Raw genomic sequence first — 17,484 nt, forward strand, 5'->3', positions numbered from 1 at the left:
AACTGTACCGAGTCTTGGCTCAAGGCCCCTCTTGAGGTGGCTATATGGACCGGGGTTAAACCTGAGGTTCCTCTTCTTGGGGCTGAATCGGACACCAACAGAATTGAGAGCCCTCATCGAGGGTCTTGGCTGTAAGGTATATCCCTCTGCCTTCCCACGCGCACGGCCGTGGTGATACCAGTTCTGTTGAGGGGGGCAATAGAAGGTGGTCATGTACCATAGACCTTCCAGTACCGGCTCTGCCGAGGATCCTCCACTAGAGGCTATTTCTGGGACAGTCTCCAGCGTGTCAAGTAAACACTGTAGGTCTGCCAGTACCAGCTCTGCTGAGGTTGCTTGTTTCAAGGCTAAGATGGCACCCAAGGCACCAGACTCCCCTGAGGAGACTATTGCCTCACTTGCTCCTGTGACGCAGTTCACCCCAGGTGTTGTCAAAATGATGGGCCAACCTCCGCCGACCACAGCAGCCATTTTTTAATACCTCCCTTACAGCAACAGTGTAGTTCGTGTTTGCACGGACAATTCGGTGGCAATGTTTTACATCAACAAGCAGGGCGGCACCAAGTCTCCTCTCCTTGTAGATCTTGCCACACAAATTTGGACTGGGCCATCCAGCCCATTGTTTGCCTCCATGCTGTACACATCCTGGGTCACCTCAAGGGGGCCACAGATTCACTCAGTCACCAGTTGGTATCTGTTACGAGTGGGAGATTAATGTCCTCTCCAACATTTTCCATCAATGGGACACTCAAGAGTTGAACCTCTTTGCAACTTCTTCAAACAAACTGCCTCTTTGTGTCCAGGGACGGTTTTAGAGCGTCCTCCCTGGGAGACGCCCTCGTGATCCCGTGGCACAACATGTAGCCGTATGCATTCTCTTCATTGCCTGTTATCCATTTGTCGCTCTGTAAGCTCAGGAGCACATCAAACTGCACTCTCCTGTTCAAGGTTCCTTGGTGGCCAGTCAGATTCTGGTTTTCAGAGCTGCAGCATCTGTCGGTACCTCTCATCAGATTGCTGCAGATTCCTGACCTGCTTCACCAGAGCATTTGTCAGATGTGGCACCCTTCCCCACAATCATTAAGCTTGGAGGCCTGGGGCCAGAGTTCAGATCGTTAACACAGTTCTATCTGTCCGAGGACAATGTGCGCTTTATCCAAGCGGCCAGGAAGCCCTCTGAGAACTTAGTACATGACTCCTGTTTTGCCATTGGCGTTTAGCTAAACCGCTCAATCCCAGGCAAGCTTCGGTTGACCGTTCTATCTTGTGTGTCTCATCTGACCATTGCTTGCATCCATGTTCTGTTATGCAGAACTTACTTATCCGCTATTGCGGCCTATCTGTCCAGAGACAGCTGTTCCTTTTCATTGACTAATTGGTAATCTAAGGGATTTTGCGTGTCTCTTCATCTCTTCTCACCGGGGAGTTATGCTACAAGCCATTTGAACCCATGCCACTATCAATCTGAAGTACCTTTTCGTGGAAGGTTGCCTGCTGTTCGCAATAGCATTTGCAAGGCGAGTAAGTGAGCTTCAAGCTCGTTCCTCACTTTCCACAGGGATGAGGTTGTGCTTTGCGCTCATCCTTTCTTCCTGCCTCAGGTGGTTGCCGATTTTCGTTTGAACCATTCTGTATTCTTTCCTGTCACATTCAGAGACCTTAAGGGGAAACCAGCTTCCAAAGCAACTATTCCCTGCTAGATTGCTTTATTTTGCAGTAGCCTAAGGCATTCAAGGCCTTCATCCACCGAGGTGTATCCATGCACATCTAGTCTATGGCAAAGTGACTGCTGTTGCCTTCCAAAGTATGACCCTTGGGAGTCCATTGCCAAGGCGGCTTCGTGGGCCTCCCCATCGGCTTTACCTGAGCTCCAAGGCTGATGCCCAATTTGGCCAGGCTGTTCTTAAGAACTTATTCTGTAAATGGGCTCTTTCTATCTATCCGTATTATCTGTGTGCTTGGGAATCTCTCACAAGTATGGAGGAAAGGGGTTGGGACGTAGGAGTATAATAAAGTTACTCACCGTAGTGACTACCTTACGTTAGGCCATGTGCGGTACCCCGCGTAAAAATAAAATATTTAATTTTTTATGGTTTTTGGCAATAGTGCTCCGGTCCCATCCCGAAGGACGGAATGTCCTTAAAGTATGGAGGAAAGGACTATGGACTAGGAGTAAGGTAGTCACTACGGTGATTAACTTTGTTTTAATAGTTTATGAATAACATTTGAGAATTAAATAAGACATCATATACATCCCATGTGGTTGGATAGTGTTCAATAGCCACTGTGTTCAGGGCTCAAAATTCACATCTATCACGAGTCTTCAACTAATGGTAGTTGACTCTTGGTGAGTAAGAAATGTGCGGTGTGCATGCAGCAAATTCAGGGGGTAATTAACTGGTGTGGCTAGTAGCTTTCCCCTTCAAATGTTTACCCTTGCTTGTTTATCAGAGTGAAGTTGGAGCCCTATTGCCTTTCAGTCAATGGATGACGGCAATGTGCGCATACCTATAGTAACACCCTGCTAAGGGAACATGACTTTGCCGTGAGCTGTCCCATCCTTAGGGAGACAGTTTTTACAAAGCGAACACCAGATAACAAAGGGGATACTTGACATACATGCCTGGCTCTAGCACTAGAACAATGGCACAATGCACACTGGTCTCGGCGCCAATGCAATTAATGGATTTGTAGGAGTATAGTGGCTCCACGGGCACACTTAGCTGGAACACTGACAACCTGGAGGTACCACCAGCCTAGGTCTGGATGGGATAAATTGATGCCAGTGCACTGGAGGGTGGAAGAGCTGGTTGCTTGCCCAGGTTATTTAGGCGCTGCACGTGTAGAAATTGCCAGTGGATAACTAGGTTTAAGCATGTGTACGGTCTGTTCTTTTGTTGTTTTTTCGTCCTTTCTATTTCTATATATTCATACCTGTACCGCCATTGCTGCATCTTTGAGGAAGGCTATTCCACACATGAGATTATGCGTGCCAATGAGGTTGTGTGGCAACATGCTGATCACCAACTGCCTCACAACAGCAGTCCCCTGGTGGATGGAGGGGATAGAAGCTCTCCTTAGCCACACAGACCATTCACTGGGAGAGAAATCTCAGGGAAGGCCATGCATACGCATAGAATCCGTGCAGAATTAGTGGCGACCTGTAAAGTAACTTCCTGCATGCACCTGACCCTCCACCTATGACTGGGCATGTGCAGGGAACCTGCGACACTGTCTCCTGTCTGTTGTAAGTGGCTAGATGGGGAAACTGGCAGTATATTAACTAGGCATAATGCAAACTAGTGTGATGTTGCTCTGTTCAAAAACATAGATTGTCAAAAAAGAATAATCACGATATCAGGCTTTTTATAGTGCTGTTGGCACAGTGATTCAAAGATCTATTGTTAAATAGATTACCTGGCTGGACTAATTTCAGATGGCCATTTTAATGTTTAGGTCTGCAGAGTTGATTCCTGCACTAGCATTTTTGCTTCGCTGTAAATGGCAATGTCCAAGTTTCCGTATTAATCGCACATATTTTCATTTACACTCTGGGGTCATTGAGTGGAATGGGTTTTGTTAATGGTTCGTGAACTACATTTTGCAGGGCTTTGTATTGTTCACGGTTGATTCTGAATTAGGTTTCTTGTTCGGCACAAGGAATGGAATGAGCCTATTCTGAAGTATTGTCTTCTTATTTCACAGACTAACAGAATAACGACTCGTATCCGATTATTCGGGTTTCTGGGGAATTACTTCACTGCACTAACCTGTAGATCATTATTTTATGTACTCTGATGTAATAACACTTAATGTTCCCTTTTGCAGATTGTAGTCCCGCCTCTGCCGGGCAAAGCTTTGAAGAGACAACTTCCATTTCGAGGCGACGAAGGCATTTTTGAAGATGGCTTTATTGAAGAGAGAAGACAAGGACTAGAACAATTTATTAACAAGTAAATTCTTTGTTTTAGTTCTAATTTGGCTAATTTCCTGGTCATGAAGCGCTGAATAGTGGAAGTTCAGAAGCTGGAGAAGAGGCTCCAACCCACCATCTCTTCTAGAAATATGGATTCTTTGTCTATAGGGTTGCTGCCAGCGGTTCCATAGTCCAAACTGGTTTGAAAGCCGTTAGTAAATATTTAACACAAAGTGACAAGTCTGGGCCTCTGAGAGCAGCAATAGCATGTGTTCTGAGTGGAGAGTTACTCCTCTGCCTGGAGAGCCACATCAAGTCCCTTTAGCATCCCTAAATCTGACGAGGCAGGGGCGATAATCCCAGCCAATTTGAGTAGCCAATCCATGTCATTCAGACCCTTTCCATATTCGGCTTCTATAACACGTTTGTAAGATTGGGAATTCTTACATGGTTTATCCTTTTGTTCATGTTTTTCTGATTTATTGAAGTGGCGATTACATTTATCTCATGATAATAACTAGTATATTTGAGTCCACTCCCAAGTTTCTACAGATTGCCTTACGGGGGTCGGGGTGTGGCTGATCGTTTGACAGGCTATTCTATTGTGAATCTTCGCTCCTCTGCTAATTTTGTTTCCGATGCTGGTTTGACCAAAAACCTCTGGAGGAGCTTTCCAGAAATTCCAAAATTTGTGGCATTACAAATGCAAAAATATAAAGCTCCTGAGCACTTTGACATTTTCAGAAGTTAGGGCTAAGACTGTAATGGGATTGCAGATGTGACTCGTTTTTCTGCCATCCTCTGCGGAGGAATCTGTGCCCCGGGCTCCTGTGGGAGTGGTAAATAGGGACCGATCTTGAGTGAGGAAATCTCTACATCTGATGCATTGAAGGAGAAAGGATTGCAAGGCAATTGCCTGAACCAGGCGCCCTCAAGAGTCCACATCTGGGCATTTGTATCAACTAACTAGCATCTATGGACCAGCTCTTTATTCCAGAGCCTGAATTACCACCTAAGGTAAACTCATTTAGTGGAGATCTTCTATCCAATTTCACAAACTATGCATGCTAGTCAACGTACTTTATGCTCTGGACAACCCCATAAAACCACATGTAAAGATATAATGCATCATAAAAGTGTAACGCATACATGACTTGTTAATTAAAGAATAATGCATTCCAGGCTAGTCCACAATAAACACCCATGAAATGCATAAAAGAATTGACATAAAATGCTACAGTTCAATCTTACAATCTATGCTTTTTGCCAAACGGAGAGCTGGTGGGTGATCACTTTCCTCAGCCGGCTCTCTCCTGTGGAACAGACTCCCTCTCCCTCTGTTTCTTGAGCAAGACCTCCTTAAGTTCCGAACAAGCCTCAAGACCTCTTTACCTCCTCCTTCAACTCCTCTCTTGCTTGCTCATCCCACAGCAGCATGACTGATGTGCAGGGCCCTTGTGTCCTCTGGGCCTTGACCCACAGCTGTCATCTCAGCCGCTGTCTTCCCTTCAGCTGCACTTATTTGCTCACCCACTCATTGACATTTATGGTTGTACTTATGTTCTCCTCCTCTCAGCGCTTACCCTGAGCGCTTCTCCATGAACATTAATATTTTTATTTCTATCGCGCTCGTACACAAGTGTTTCAGAGTGCAGCAAGGCAAGGGAGGGGAACAGGGGAGAACAAAACAATCTTACTAGGGCCAGTGGCATTGAGAATGTGCAAGTGCATGGGAGAGGGGGAGGGGAAAAGTGCATGGAAGGGGGGTGGAGTGGAAAGTGCGAAGCAAAGGAGAAACATAAATAATAAAGGCAACAAACAGTGGTAGTGCAGCCAGCAATTTGCAAGTGCTATGTCTAAGGCTGCAGAAAGGGTAGGTCTGGTAAGTGCAGGAAGAAAAAAGGGGGGGGGTTGTATGGGTACAGATACAGACCACAGTGCAAGGGGTGGCCTGGAGGCAGTGTAGGGAGGGTGGCAGGGTGAGCAGGTACCTGGCCCGGAGGACTGAGTGGCCGGGTGCACAGTGCCAAGAGAGAACAGATCAGGGGAGAGTGGGAGTGAAGGCAGAAGAAGAGGAAGGTCTTGAGGTGCTTCCGGAACCGGAGATGGTTCTCCTCAAGTTTTAGAGTGGCAGGGAGGCTGTTCCAGAGGGAGGCCCCAGCCGAAGACGGGGATCTACCCTCAGCTCGTTTCTTTGAAAAACGACTGACCCCCAGGGAATTGGAGGTAGAGGAGCGAAGAGCTCGAGTGGGGAAGTATTAGCAGAGGAATAGCTGAAGTTATTTTGGACCCAGGCCCCAGAAAGCCTTGTGGACGATGCAGAGGGTTTTGAATTTAATCCGTGCATCCAATGGGAGCCAATGGAGAGATTTCAGAGCTGGAGAGATACAATCCCAGTGCTTGAGGCCAAGGACAAGTCCCGCAGTCCTGTTCTGGATTAGTTGCAGAGGGTGGAGAGCAGAGGCAGGTAGATTTAGAAAGAGGTTATTGCAATAGTCCAATCTAGAGAGAACCAGAGCTTGGGAGACTGAGCTTCTTGTGGAAGGAGAGGAAAGGCAGAGTACCTCTGAGGAGGTGCAGTAGGAAGTTTGACTTTTTAGATACCTCAGAGATGTGGGCAGAGAAGGAAAGTGTGGAGTCAAAGATGGCCCCGGGGTTCTTAGCCTCACAGGTGGGAGTAGGAGGCGGGCCAAGGGAAGCCAGCCAGAGAGTGAGGGGAAAGGATGGTGAAGGTGTGCCGATGAGGAGGATCTCCGTCTTGCTGGCATTCAGACAAAGATCATTGGCGGCACACCAATCTTGAATGGCAGTTAGGCAATCGGAGATGGGAGAGGAGGTGGTCGAGGGCAGCCTGAAAATGAGTTGTCAGCGTAGCACTGGAAATTTGAGCAGAAAATGGCAATGCAGTGGGCAAGAGTTGCCAGGTATTCGTTGAAAAGCCAGGGCAAGAGGTTAGATCCCTGGGGAACACCACAGGTACAGAAGAAGATGGATGATAGGAAGGACCCAAGTTGGACCTGGGAGTGTCGATCAGAGTGGAAAGAGGTTAGTCAGGCAAGAGCCTGATCAGTGATGCCCAGGTTACCAAAGAGACGGTTAAGCAGGATGGTATGGTTGACCATGTCGAAGGCAGAAGAGAGATCGAGGAGGATGAGGACAGAGGGAATGTTAGAGTCAAGGTTGGAGAGGAGATCTTCACAGATGTTCAGGAGAGCAGTTTCTGTGCTTTTGGGAGCTCTGAATCCAGACAGGTGGTTATGGAGACAGCCAACAGAATTTGAATGAAGGTTAAGCTGAGAGATGGCCAACCTTTCCAGGAGTTTGCCCAGAAAGGGAGTAATGGTAATTGGGCGATAGTTAGCTGGACAAGGAGGACCAGCTGTGGGTTTCTTGAGAAGAGCATGCACAAGGGAGTGCTTCAGAGGGGATGGGTAAGGATCCTGAGGCAAAGGAGTGGTTGCAAAAATCAAGGGCTGGAGCGAGGGTGTCAATGTGGTCCTTGAGAGTTTTAGAGGAACAGGGATGAACCTGTTTTGACGAGGCTTTCATAGATCAGACTTGTCTAGCGACCTCGTCAGGGGAGAAAAGAGGAAAGGACTAGAATGATGGTGGGGGAGTGGCTAAACAAGGGTCCGCAAGCACAGATGGAGAGGGGAGAGGAGGAGTGGTGGGGGTAGAGAAGGTGGACAGGATGTTCTGGGTTTTTGAGATGAAGTGAGAGGCAAGGGCATTGCAAAGAGCCTGGGAGGCAACAGGAGGGGTAGAGACTGCAGCAGGGTCGGCCAGCTCCTTGCAGATTTTAAAGAGTTCAGCCGAGTTGTTGGATGCCGCAGAGACACGAGCTTGAATGTGGACTCTCTTCTTGGTGAGGACAGAGAGTCTGTATTGCCTTTGTAATGGGCAACAGGCCAGTTTGTCAGGGGGTGAACAAGTAGCCCTCCATTTCCTTTCAGCCGCCCTACACTTAAGTGTAGCTCGGTCAGAGTCATACCAGGAATTGCACTTGGCTTTGGACTTCAAACGAATCCTCATGACAGGGGCAATAGTATCAGAAATTGAAGAGTAGAGCAGAGACAGTGTCAGGATGTGAGACAGCCAGAAGTGGAGGGGGGCAGGGGGAGAAAGTGGCGGCAAAAGCCTCAACTGACACACGCTTCATGGGCCGGATGTCCGGAAAGGTAGGTGGCAGTGTTGGGGTAGGCCTGGCTGGGGTGGGTGGGGTTGAGAGAGGGGAGGAGGGAGTGATCGCTCCAGGAGGGAGTGATCGCTCCAGGAGAGAGGAGTGGTCAGGAAGATGGAGAGGGGGAGGTCAGAGGAGATCAAGACATAGTGTGGAGAGGGCGCTAGCGAGCCATCCAAGATGGCGGCTCACTAGAGAGTTCCGTTCAGTGCCCAGACATATCCTTAAATATCGGTGCCTTTGAATGCTTCCACACCCGTGAAGCCAACAAGACCTGCATGCATGAATCCCAGAGAAACCCCGAGAGCAGTCAGCGGCAGCTAGTACACACGCTACCAGCTCTCTTGTCACGGTGTGCATGGCACCACGCGGCCCGGCACCCCGGCAACGACACAGCGGTCAAGAGGACAGGCAGAGCCCAGCTGCGACCTCCCTGGCAGTGGGGTCGCTTACCAGATCTGGCTCATGCTCTGTGGGTCCTGCTGCACCGGAGGAGAAGAGCGTTGGCGACCCGACCTGGGGCGGACTGCGTGCTGAGGCCGCCAGACCCTGGAGGTGGAAACAGTTTGGAGCACGTCCGGCTGGCCGCTGCCCGGCCCTGCCTGCGCCCCGCTTCACAGCCGTGCCAGATTCCGAAATAACTGGCGGCGAGTCTGAGGAGTGTCAGAGGTCCGCGGTGGGGATACGCAGTGGTGGCACACTGGGTGGGAACACAACCTGCAGGCTAGGTCGGGCCCGACGGACTCCAGGACACTGTGTCCCCGACCTCTGGCTTGGCGACCCCCCACCCTCCCCTGCCAGGAGATGCGCCCCTTCGGGCAGCCAGAGGGGGAAGAAGCACACGGAACCAGGCAGATCCCAGGTGAGCAGGGATCTTAAACACCCCAGCGGGACCCCGTTCCCCCGGAGCCACTCTGATCGTCTTTGGCAACCGCTGAAGCAGCCCACACCCCCCTTGCCACCGAGGGTGGCAGACACCAACTCCGCTTGAAATTACAGATAGCGGGTGTCTCCTGGCCCCCCAGGGGCTGTCCCATCCAGCTTTAGTGTCTTCTCTGCCTGTCATGGACGCCCTTGGGGGTCAGGGGCATCATTAGTCATATCTGGCAAACATCTAGGACCCATCTGACCTGCTCCAGAAACATTTGTGGCCACCCAACTGGTACCAGAGGCAAGCTTCGCCCAAAAACATACCCGAGAGACATATTTATGGGCCCCTACAGGCTTGAAGCTAATACACCAGAGTCTTCCAGAGGACCCTCGATGGGTGCATAACGTTCGCCCTGGGGTGAACCCAACCCCCTCATCGTCATACGGCACCCCCACGGGCGAGTGGTATTCCGGCCTAAGACCGGCACCCTCTTCAGGCCCCTAGTTGGACCCAATACGGCAGAAGGCTGTATAATACTGTCAGCGAGCACACAACGCTGCGCACACTGCAGCTTTCCGGACCTGCTGTGTAGCCACTGCTCCGGAGGGGAGAAACCCTGCCTGGAATCCTGTGGCAGTCATACTCCACAACCCCATTTACTACCGCTGCAGAACTGCCATGGCCCCCAGGCCCTAAAGACTGCTTGCATCAACACCTTCCAGAGTCCCCTCCAAGAATAGCAGCTCACGAACGCCACATCCTGTCTGATCGTTTTTCTAACCAACCTCGGCCCAACCTTCGTGGCTTCTGAATTTCCTGGCCAGCACATTGTTCTGAAGTCCTCTTCACCTTTAAGCCACATCCACCCTATGCTTTTGAGACATAACAAAGCAGCGCCCGGCTAGAAGTTACTAGCTGTTAAAGAGACCACGACGTAGCTGTGGCCCCCTGTCGGTTTAGCCTCCTCCGGCGGGCTCCCCGCTGCCCCATAGGGCTTCGCAACCCCCCCCCCCCCCGCACCCCAACATCTCGCCGGCCACCCGTGAAAGCAAATTCACTCCAGCGAAGCGAAATGGGCAAAACTGATAAAGGACAATGTAAACTAACCTTCGAAATCGGGACCACTCCCAAAAAACCAAAACAAACACAACCAACAATGGCCCAGTCCTCCACCGCAAACCCAGAAGATCTTCTGTCCCCCCGCCAATCGATATTCGAGAGATCCTCCCTGATCTTAAAGCTGGCATTGGCAATCTTGATGTCAAAATGGACGCACTCTCGTCCAAATTCGACTTCAACACAGATTGGACAAGCATGGCAATCGCCTTGACTTTGTAGAGCAAAGAGTATCCGATCTGGATGATGACGCTTCTGCACTAACCATCAGTCACGTCGCTAGAGCGGCAAATGAAAGAAGTGGTCACACCACTCAGCACCACACAATTCAGCGGCGCGCCTGGATTATTTCCCGGTATCCCGGCGCTTCTGGGGCTGACGAGGGATGTGGGGATACTGGCCTGTACCCTCTCGGACCATGCCCCTGTGGTGTTGACAATCGTCCTGGTGGGGAGAGTGGTGACTAGACCTCCCTGGAGGTTTAAGAGTGAGACCCTTACGGATGTAGTTTTTAGGGAGGAACTGTCAGTTGCTATAGATTCATACTTTGGGGAAAATGAGGTGCCCGCGTGTCCCCCCCTGTGGCCAGGAAAGAACATCACGTCCCTCAACTTCTCTTGGAGGTAAAGGCGATGCTCAAGAAGGGCGCCATCGAGCTTGTCCCAAAGAGGCTTCGGGGCTCCGGAGTTTACTCAAGATACTTCCTCGTGAAGAAGACGGGAGGATGGCGTCCCATCCTGGACCTTTGACGACTGAACAAATTCATCAAGGCACAGAAGTTCCGGATGGTCACCCTCCAACACGTCCTGGGTCAACTGGAGGAGGGCGATTTCCTGTCATCGTTGGATTTGGAGGATGCCTACTTCCATATTCCCATCCTAAAGGGACACCGAAAGTTTCTCAGGTTCGTGGTCCAAGGGCATCACTACCAGTTCAGAGCCCTTCCCTTCGGATTGAGGTCGGCACCCAAGGTGTTCACCAAGTGCCTCGCACCGGTGGCGGCGCAGCTGCGCCGAGAGGGGATCCACGTCTACCCCTACCTGGACGACTGGCTCATCTGAGCAATGACGAAGGAGCTCGCCGTGGAGCACACGGCAAGGACCGTCCAACTACTCACGGACCTGGGATTCTCCATAAACTACGCCAAGTCCCACCTGGTGCCCGCACAAGACAAACTGTTTCTGGGAGCGAAGCTCGACACAGTGTCGCTTCTGGCCTCTCCGTTGGAGGAAAGGACGAGGGCCATCTTGGGCAAGCTGCAGCGAATGCTGGTTGCGGACGCGGCCGGGGTGAGGTCCATCAAGTCCCTCCTCGGAATGATGTCTTCTTGCATTTATCTCATCCGCCTGTGCAGGCTCCGGATGCACCCGTTGCAGGAGTTCCTGGACGCGCGCTGGATCCAGACGACGGGCAGCTTTGAGGAGAGGATCACACTCGACGAGAGTTTCCGACGAGCGATCCGGTGGTGGGGCACCTGCGCGCATCTTGGCGGCGGGCATGGACTTCCAGACCCCCGGCCACCAGGAGACAGTGACCACGGATGCCTCCCTGGAAGGGTGGGGAGCGCACACCGAAAATCTGCACGCGAGAGGCCTTTTGCTTCCGACGGAGAAGTCCCTCCACATCAACGTCCTGGAACTCTGTGCAGTGTTTCGGGCCCTCAGGTCCTTTCTTCCGTCCCTCAAGGGCAAGGTGGTGAGGATCTTCACCGACAACACCACCACCATGTTCTACATCAGGAAGCAGGGCGGTACCAGATCCCCAGCCCTGTCCAAGGAGGCGCAGGATCTGTGGCATTGGGCCGTCGCCCAAGGGATGTTTCTGGTGCCGTTTCATCTGGCAGGGATAAAAAACACCATCGCTGACTCGCTCAGCAGAGAGCTGCGCTCGTGCCACGAGTGGGAACTACGACAGGATCTAGTGGACCGCCTCTTCCGACGGTGAGGCACACCCCAGATCGATCTGTTTGCGATGGCGACGAACTCCAAGTGCCGGAGGTTTGCCAGCAGGTTTCCCCAGCCGAGGAGCATGGGTGATGCTTTTTCGTTCCCCTGGGAGGGCCTGTTTCTATACGCGTTCCCTCCATTGCCGTTGCTGATCCAGCTCATCAACCAGCTCAAGAGGTCACGGTGCAGGATGATCCTCGTCGCACCTGCGTGGCCGAGGCAGATATGGTTCCCGGACCTTCTGGACTTGTCAGCGTCCCTGTCAATCAAGCTGCCAGTGGACGCGGATCTTCTCTCCAGGGAAGGAGGCGCCATCCTCCATCACGACCCGAAGTCGCTGAACTTACAGGCCTGGCTCCTGCAGCGTTAGTTTGGAGGCTACGACATACCAGCCGACTGCAGAGAGGTTCTTGCAAAGGCCAGGGCGTCCTCAACTCTTAAATGCTATGGACACAAATGGAAGAGGTTCTCTGTCTGGTGCCACGCACAGAAGATTAACCCTCTACGGATTACGGCTCCCCAGGTACTGCCGTACCTTCTGACGCTGGCCAAGGCTGGACTGGCGCACGCGTCCATCAAGATTCATCTTGCTGCGATCTCCCGATACACCAGAACCACGGGGCGGACGTCTTTGTGGTCTCATCGTCTGGTGAAAGAATTCATGAAGGGACTGTTCAGATCGTTCCCGCCGGTGAAGGCTCCGGCCCCGGCGTGGGAGCTCAACGTGGTGCTGACCAAGCTCATGGGACCTCCGTTCGAGCCTCTGCACTCGGCTCCGTTGAAGTTCTTGTCGTGGAAAACAGCGTTTCTTGTGGCCATCACCTCCGCACGAAGAGTGGGAGAGATCCAGGCCCTTTCCTGCAAGCCCCCGTACTTGACTTTTCACGACACGAGGGTAGTGCTCAGGACGCACCCCTCCTTCATGCCCAAGGGACCGTCGGACTTCCACCTCAACGAACCCTTGGTGTTGCCTGTTTTCTTCCCGTCGCCTTCGTCGCCGGCTGAAATGACTTTGCACTCGCTGGATGTGGCTAGAGCGCTGAAGTTCTACGTGGACCGCACAAAGTGTTTTCGGAAGACGTCACAACTTTTTGTGAACTTTGGACCTGTCCCTCAGGGGAAGGCTCTCTCGAAGGCCTCCATTTCCAGATGGCTCTCCGGCTATATCATGTACTGTCATCGGTTGGCAAACCGACCGCTGCCTTGCCATCCGAGAGCCCATTCCACCAGAGCGATCGCAGCTACCACGGCGTTCCTATCTGGTGTGCCCTTGCTGGACATCTGCAGGGCTGCTACGTGGAGGTCGACGCACACCTTCACGAAATTCTACTGCGTCGATCGGGATTCCAGGGTCGGCCAAGCAGTGCTGCGCAACCTGTTCGCCTAAGGTGAGCCTGGTGAGGAGGTAAGATGCCTAATGTTGAGTTTGATGTAATGCTTAATGTTGAGCCTTTGCCACCTCCCGTGGTTGTGCATGTGTGTACTGCTATGTATTCTTTATTCATGAGCATGTGAATCCATGCCAGACCCCATGCTGGAGAAGGAACAAGTTACTTACCTGTAACTGTTGTTCTCCAGCATGGGTCTGGCATGGATTCACATGCGAACCCTCCCGCCTACCCCTCTGCGGCTCTTCACTTGGTCATACTGCCACTTCACGTGCTACCAAACCTGAAGATGGCTGCCAGAGGCGGGGCTTAGGGAGAGGGCAGTCATTGGCTGTGGTCAGTATGACGCAGAGATCAGTGATTGGTTACTACTACGAAAGACAGATCAGAAACGAAACTGATACTGATTTTTTTCTTTACCGAGGATTCCCAGCCTGACGACGGGGAATATTCATGAGCATGTGAATCCATGCCAGACCCATGCTGGAGAACAACAGTTACAGGTAAGTAACTTGTTCCTTCCTCCCCGACTTCTCGCCCTTGGTTCAGGCATCGGAGATCCTTTACTGGAGTAAACACTGCTTACAAGAGGCACATATACAATATTCAATGCTGTTCCCAGCGAAACTGAATTCTCCACGGCGGTAAAACACAGTTCTTCCCCTCCCTCAAAGAAGCTAACGCTTTCCTAGATGATATTTGTTGCCAACCCTTACAAAACAGGCCAAGCCAGCATCGGAGCCCCCTTGTGACTGTCTTTTTTTTAATATAATGGTTTATATAAGGCAGAGCAGACCATCCCCCTCCACCCCCCCCCCGACCCAACTCTGGGAGACTACTGCGCATTCATCTATATGCAGCAAGCAGGCATACAACCGGGCACCGTTGAAGCTTTTGATACTGGGCACTGTTCTTGGGAGGCACTAACGCTCCAGGCTCAGCAATGTTTGATATCTGGTTCATTGGGGGGAGATGGGGGGGGGGGGGGGGTTCTGCTACCGGCATGTTGGGAGTTGGCCGCCAGGGAGGGTCGGGAAAGGGAAGAGGGCTTAGTTCTAGAAGTTGCACCTGCTGTGGACCCGGCCGGAGCAGATAGTCCCCACGCCCAAGCCCGCTGAGCCACAACGCACACGCATGTCGCCAAAAGACTACGTAGATCCCATCCCCACAAGAGTCTGCCACACCGTACCATCACGGCTGCCCATTCAACCTGATCACCTGGAACGTCAGAGGGGCCTGCAACAAAAGTCACAGAAGATCTCCCTCTTCCTATAACAACACAAAGTGGACATCGCCTTAATCCAGGAGACCCACCTGACCCAATCTACTGAAAATCGTTGGGCCCCTATCGTGGGGTGCCATCGGTATTATGCATCCTACTCTTTATACGCCAGGGGGGGGTCGCGATCTTGATCAACAAGAACATAAACTTCAAGCTGGTGGAGGTTGCCAGGGACACAGAAGGCAGGAATCTGCTAGTGAACAGGATCCTAGCAGGGGTACATCTGGTCCTGGTGAATTCATACGGCCCAAATGTTAACGCCAACTCTTTTGACTGGGTAATGCAACGACTCGCAAGCATCTCTAACGCTATGGTTATCTGGGGGGGGGGGCGCGGGCGATCTTGGCACCGTTTTAGATCCCGTGTGGGACAGGTCGCACACAGATTCCAGATCAAATATGAAAGTCAGTGAAATATGCAACACCTATAACCTGACAGATGTATGGCAGCGCTCCCATCCATCATCCCGCGAGTTCAAATTCCATTCATGGGTACATGGGACCAGCTCATGCCTTGACTATCTTATGGCGTCTAGAGACTGCGAACTGCACTGGGGTGAGTGCTCAATTTTACGACACACCATCTCGGATCACTCCCCAGTTTTTAGCGCTACCCGTTCAAATCAGATCCTTAAGGGCTACTCATTGAGGTTTAAATCTGGGGCACTCCAGGACAGTGTTTGCACACAAACTTCACGATGAGATCAAACCGTTTCTCGCCCTGAACCAAGACACAGCACCCTCACGCGGGACCCTCTGGGGAAACTCTGAAGTGCTACACGAGAGAGCATCGCTAAAGAACATGGGGTCCTGAAAACGATAAGCAACGATCTCCGCAAAATCTAGGTTCACCTCAAACTCCTACGAATCCACCAGCGACCATGCCGTGCTCAGTCTTATAAAATCTGAACTGGACAAAATCTGCTCTAATGCAGAGCGAGAGGCACGTTAACTCGTGAGAAGCCACCAGATAGGACAATATGGTGAGGGACCAAACCTGGAGCCCTCTTGGCGAGGATGCTAGCAGCGGACAAGAAACCCCCTGCCATTGAGCACATCCGAGACCAGCAGGGAAAGCTGGTGTATTCCGAAGAAGAGATTATGGCAACCTTCCGCGACTACTATCAAGAACTCTACAGCTCTAAATCCACGGGCTCCCCCGAAGCCCTTCACCAATACCTGGAAGATACAGAACTTTACTGGCTATCTAACGAAATGCGGGCACATCTCGACAAACAGATTACGACGGAGGAAGTACTGGAAGTCCTAAAGGAATTGCCGGGATCCAAGGCACCTGGCCTGGATGGCCTAACCAGGGAATTCTATAAGGCCATGGGTCCCACATTGGCTTCTCTCTTGTTGGCAGTGTTTGAAGAGGCTGCTGAGATTGGCCGCTTACACCCGACGCTGCGTGAGGCTAATCTGATTTTACTACGTAAGGCCGACAAACCACCAGACGAGTAAGGCTCATATAGACCTATGTCATTGATCAACTTGGACAATAAAATCCTTGCCAACATTCTGACCAACAGGCTTCTTCCCTTAATGCCAGGACTGGTACTGGCCGACCAGGTGGGCTTTGTAGCTGGAAGGAATACCACCTTTGGCATCCGTCAGATGTTCGGCATAATGGAAGCGCTAGACCCAACCACTCAAGCCATAGCCGTCCTTCTTGACGCCGAAAAGACATTTGACTGTTGAATGGCCTTATCTATTCGCTGTACTCCGTCAAATGGGCTTGGGGTCGTGCTTTCTCAAGCTTATCTTGCTGCTATATAATCACCCCCAGACGGTCATCTCAATAGGATCCACAAAATCCGCTCCCATCGAACTGAAAAGAGGCACCAGGCAGGGCTGCCCCCTGTTGGCACTGCTGTTCGCCTTGGCCATGGAACCCTTGGCTGCCAATATAAGATTCAAATTCATGCACAAAGACCTATCCATTGGTCCGCACAAACTGATCCTGTCCCTCTACGCCGATGACGTGGCCCTCCTCAGTAACCCCTCCTACAACCTGAATCCAGTAGTGAGAGGTTCTTAAATTTGGCACATTCTCGGGGCTAAAAATAAATAACGGCAAATCAATAATTTTCCCTTTGACACCAAGCACAATGGCGTTCCCGGATGTCTTCGAATTCCGATGGGAACGATCCGGGGTCCGGTACCTCGGGATAATATTGTCCAGAAACTGTGAAGATGTCTTCCGTGATAACTACGGCAGAACAATGGCCCTACTCACTGAGTAGATAACGCGCTGGAAACACCTACCCCTAACACTCTGGGGTAGAGCCTCAATTGTTAAAATGATTATACTCCCAAACTCTTATATCCCATTACTGCTGCCACAAGAGTTTTTCCGCCAATTGAAGAGTCTCATCTTAGACCTAATCTGGGCGGGAAAACCCGCCAGAGTTGCACACTCCATCCTGGTTCAACCAACAAAGAAGGGCGGCCTCTCTCTCTCTCCCCGACATGGAATGTTACTACTGGGCTGCACAAGCTCAGTTTCTGAGCCACTGGTACACGACTCAGTCTGTACGCCCACACGTTCAAATCGAAAGAGCCCTGGTCACACCCAACCTTCTGAGAGAAGCAATTTTGGTGAATTTACAGTTCCGACAAACACCCTAAACGTAGTGCTCACCACGTATAACCACGTATGAGTTCTGGAGGAAGATTGCACGCCAACACTGCGTCGTATAAAGGCACTCGCCTCTCCTTCCTGCAAAATTCATGCCCGGAATCCTACTCGCCACAGAAAATGTGTACTGTCAACTCATCGACAA

The 17,484-nt window shown here is 51.4% G+C and overlaps 1 protein-coding gene across 1 annotated transcript in view; it reads left to right on the forward strand.

Annotated features, from left to right (window-relative positions):
* Positions 1-17,484, forward strand: part of SNX12 (sorting nexin 12) — a 232,483-nt gene that overhangs the window by 157,750 nt on the left and 57,249 nt on the right. The window contains exon 3 of the mRNA XM_069612404.1: positions 3,829-3,953. Coding sequence (XP_069468505.1) covers positions 3,829-3,953 — 125 coding nt within the window. The remainder of the gene's footprint in view (positions 1-3,828; positions 3,954-17,484) is intronic.

This window comes from Ambystoma mexicanum, chromosome 5p, assembly GCF_040938575.1.
Source record: "Ambystoma mexicanum isolate Mex_15411 chromosome 5p, UKY_AmexF1_1, whole genome shotgun sequence".
Taxonomy (NCBI): domain Eukaryota; kingdom Metazoa; phylum Chordata; class Amphibia; order Caudata; family Ambystomatidae; genus Ambystoma; species Ambystoma mexicanum.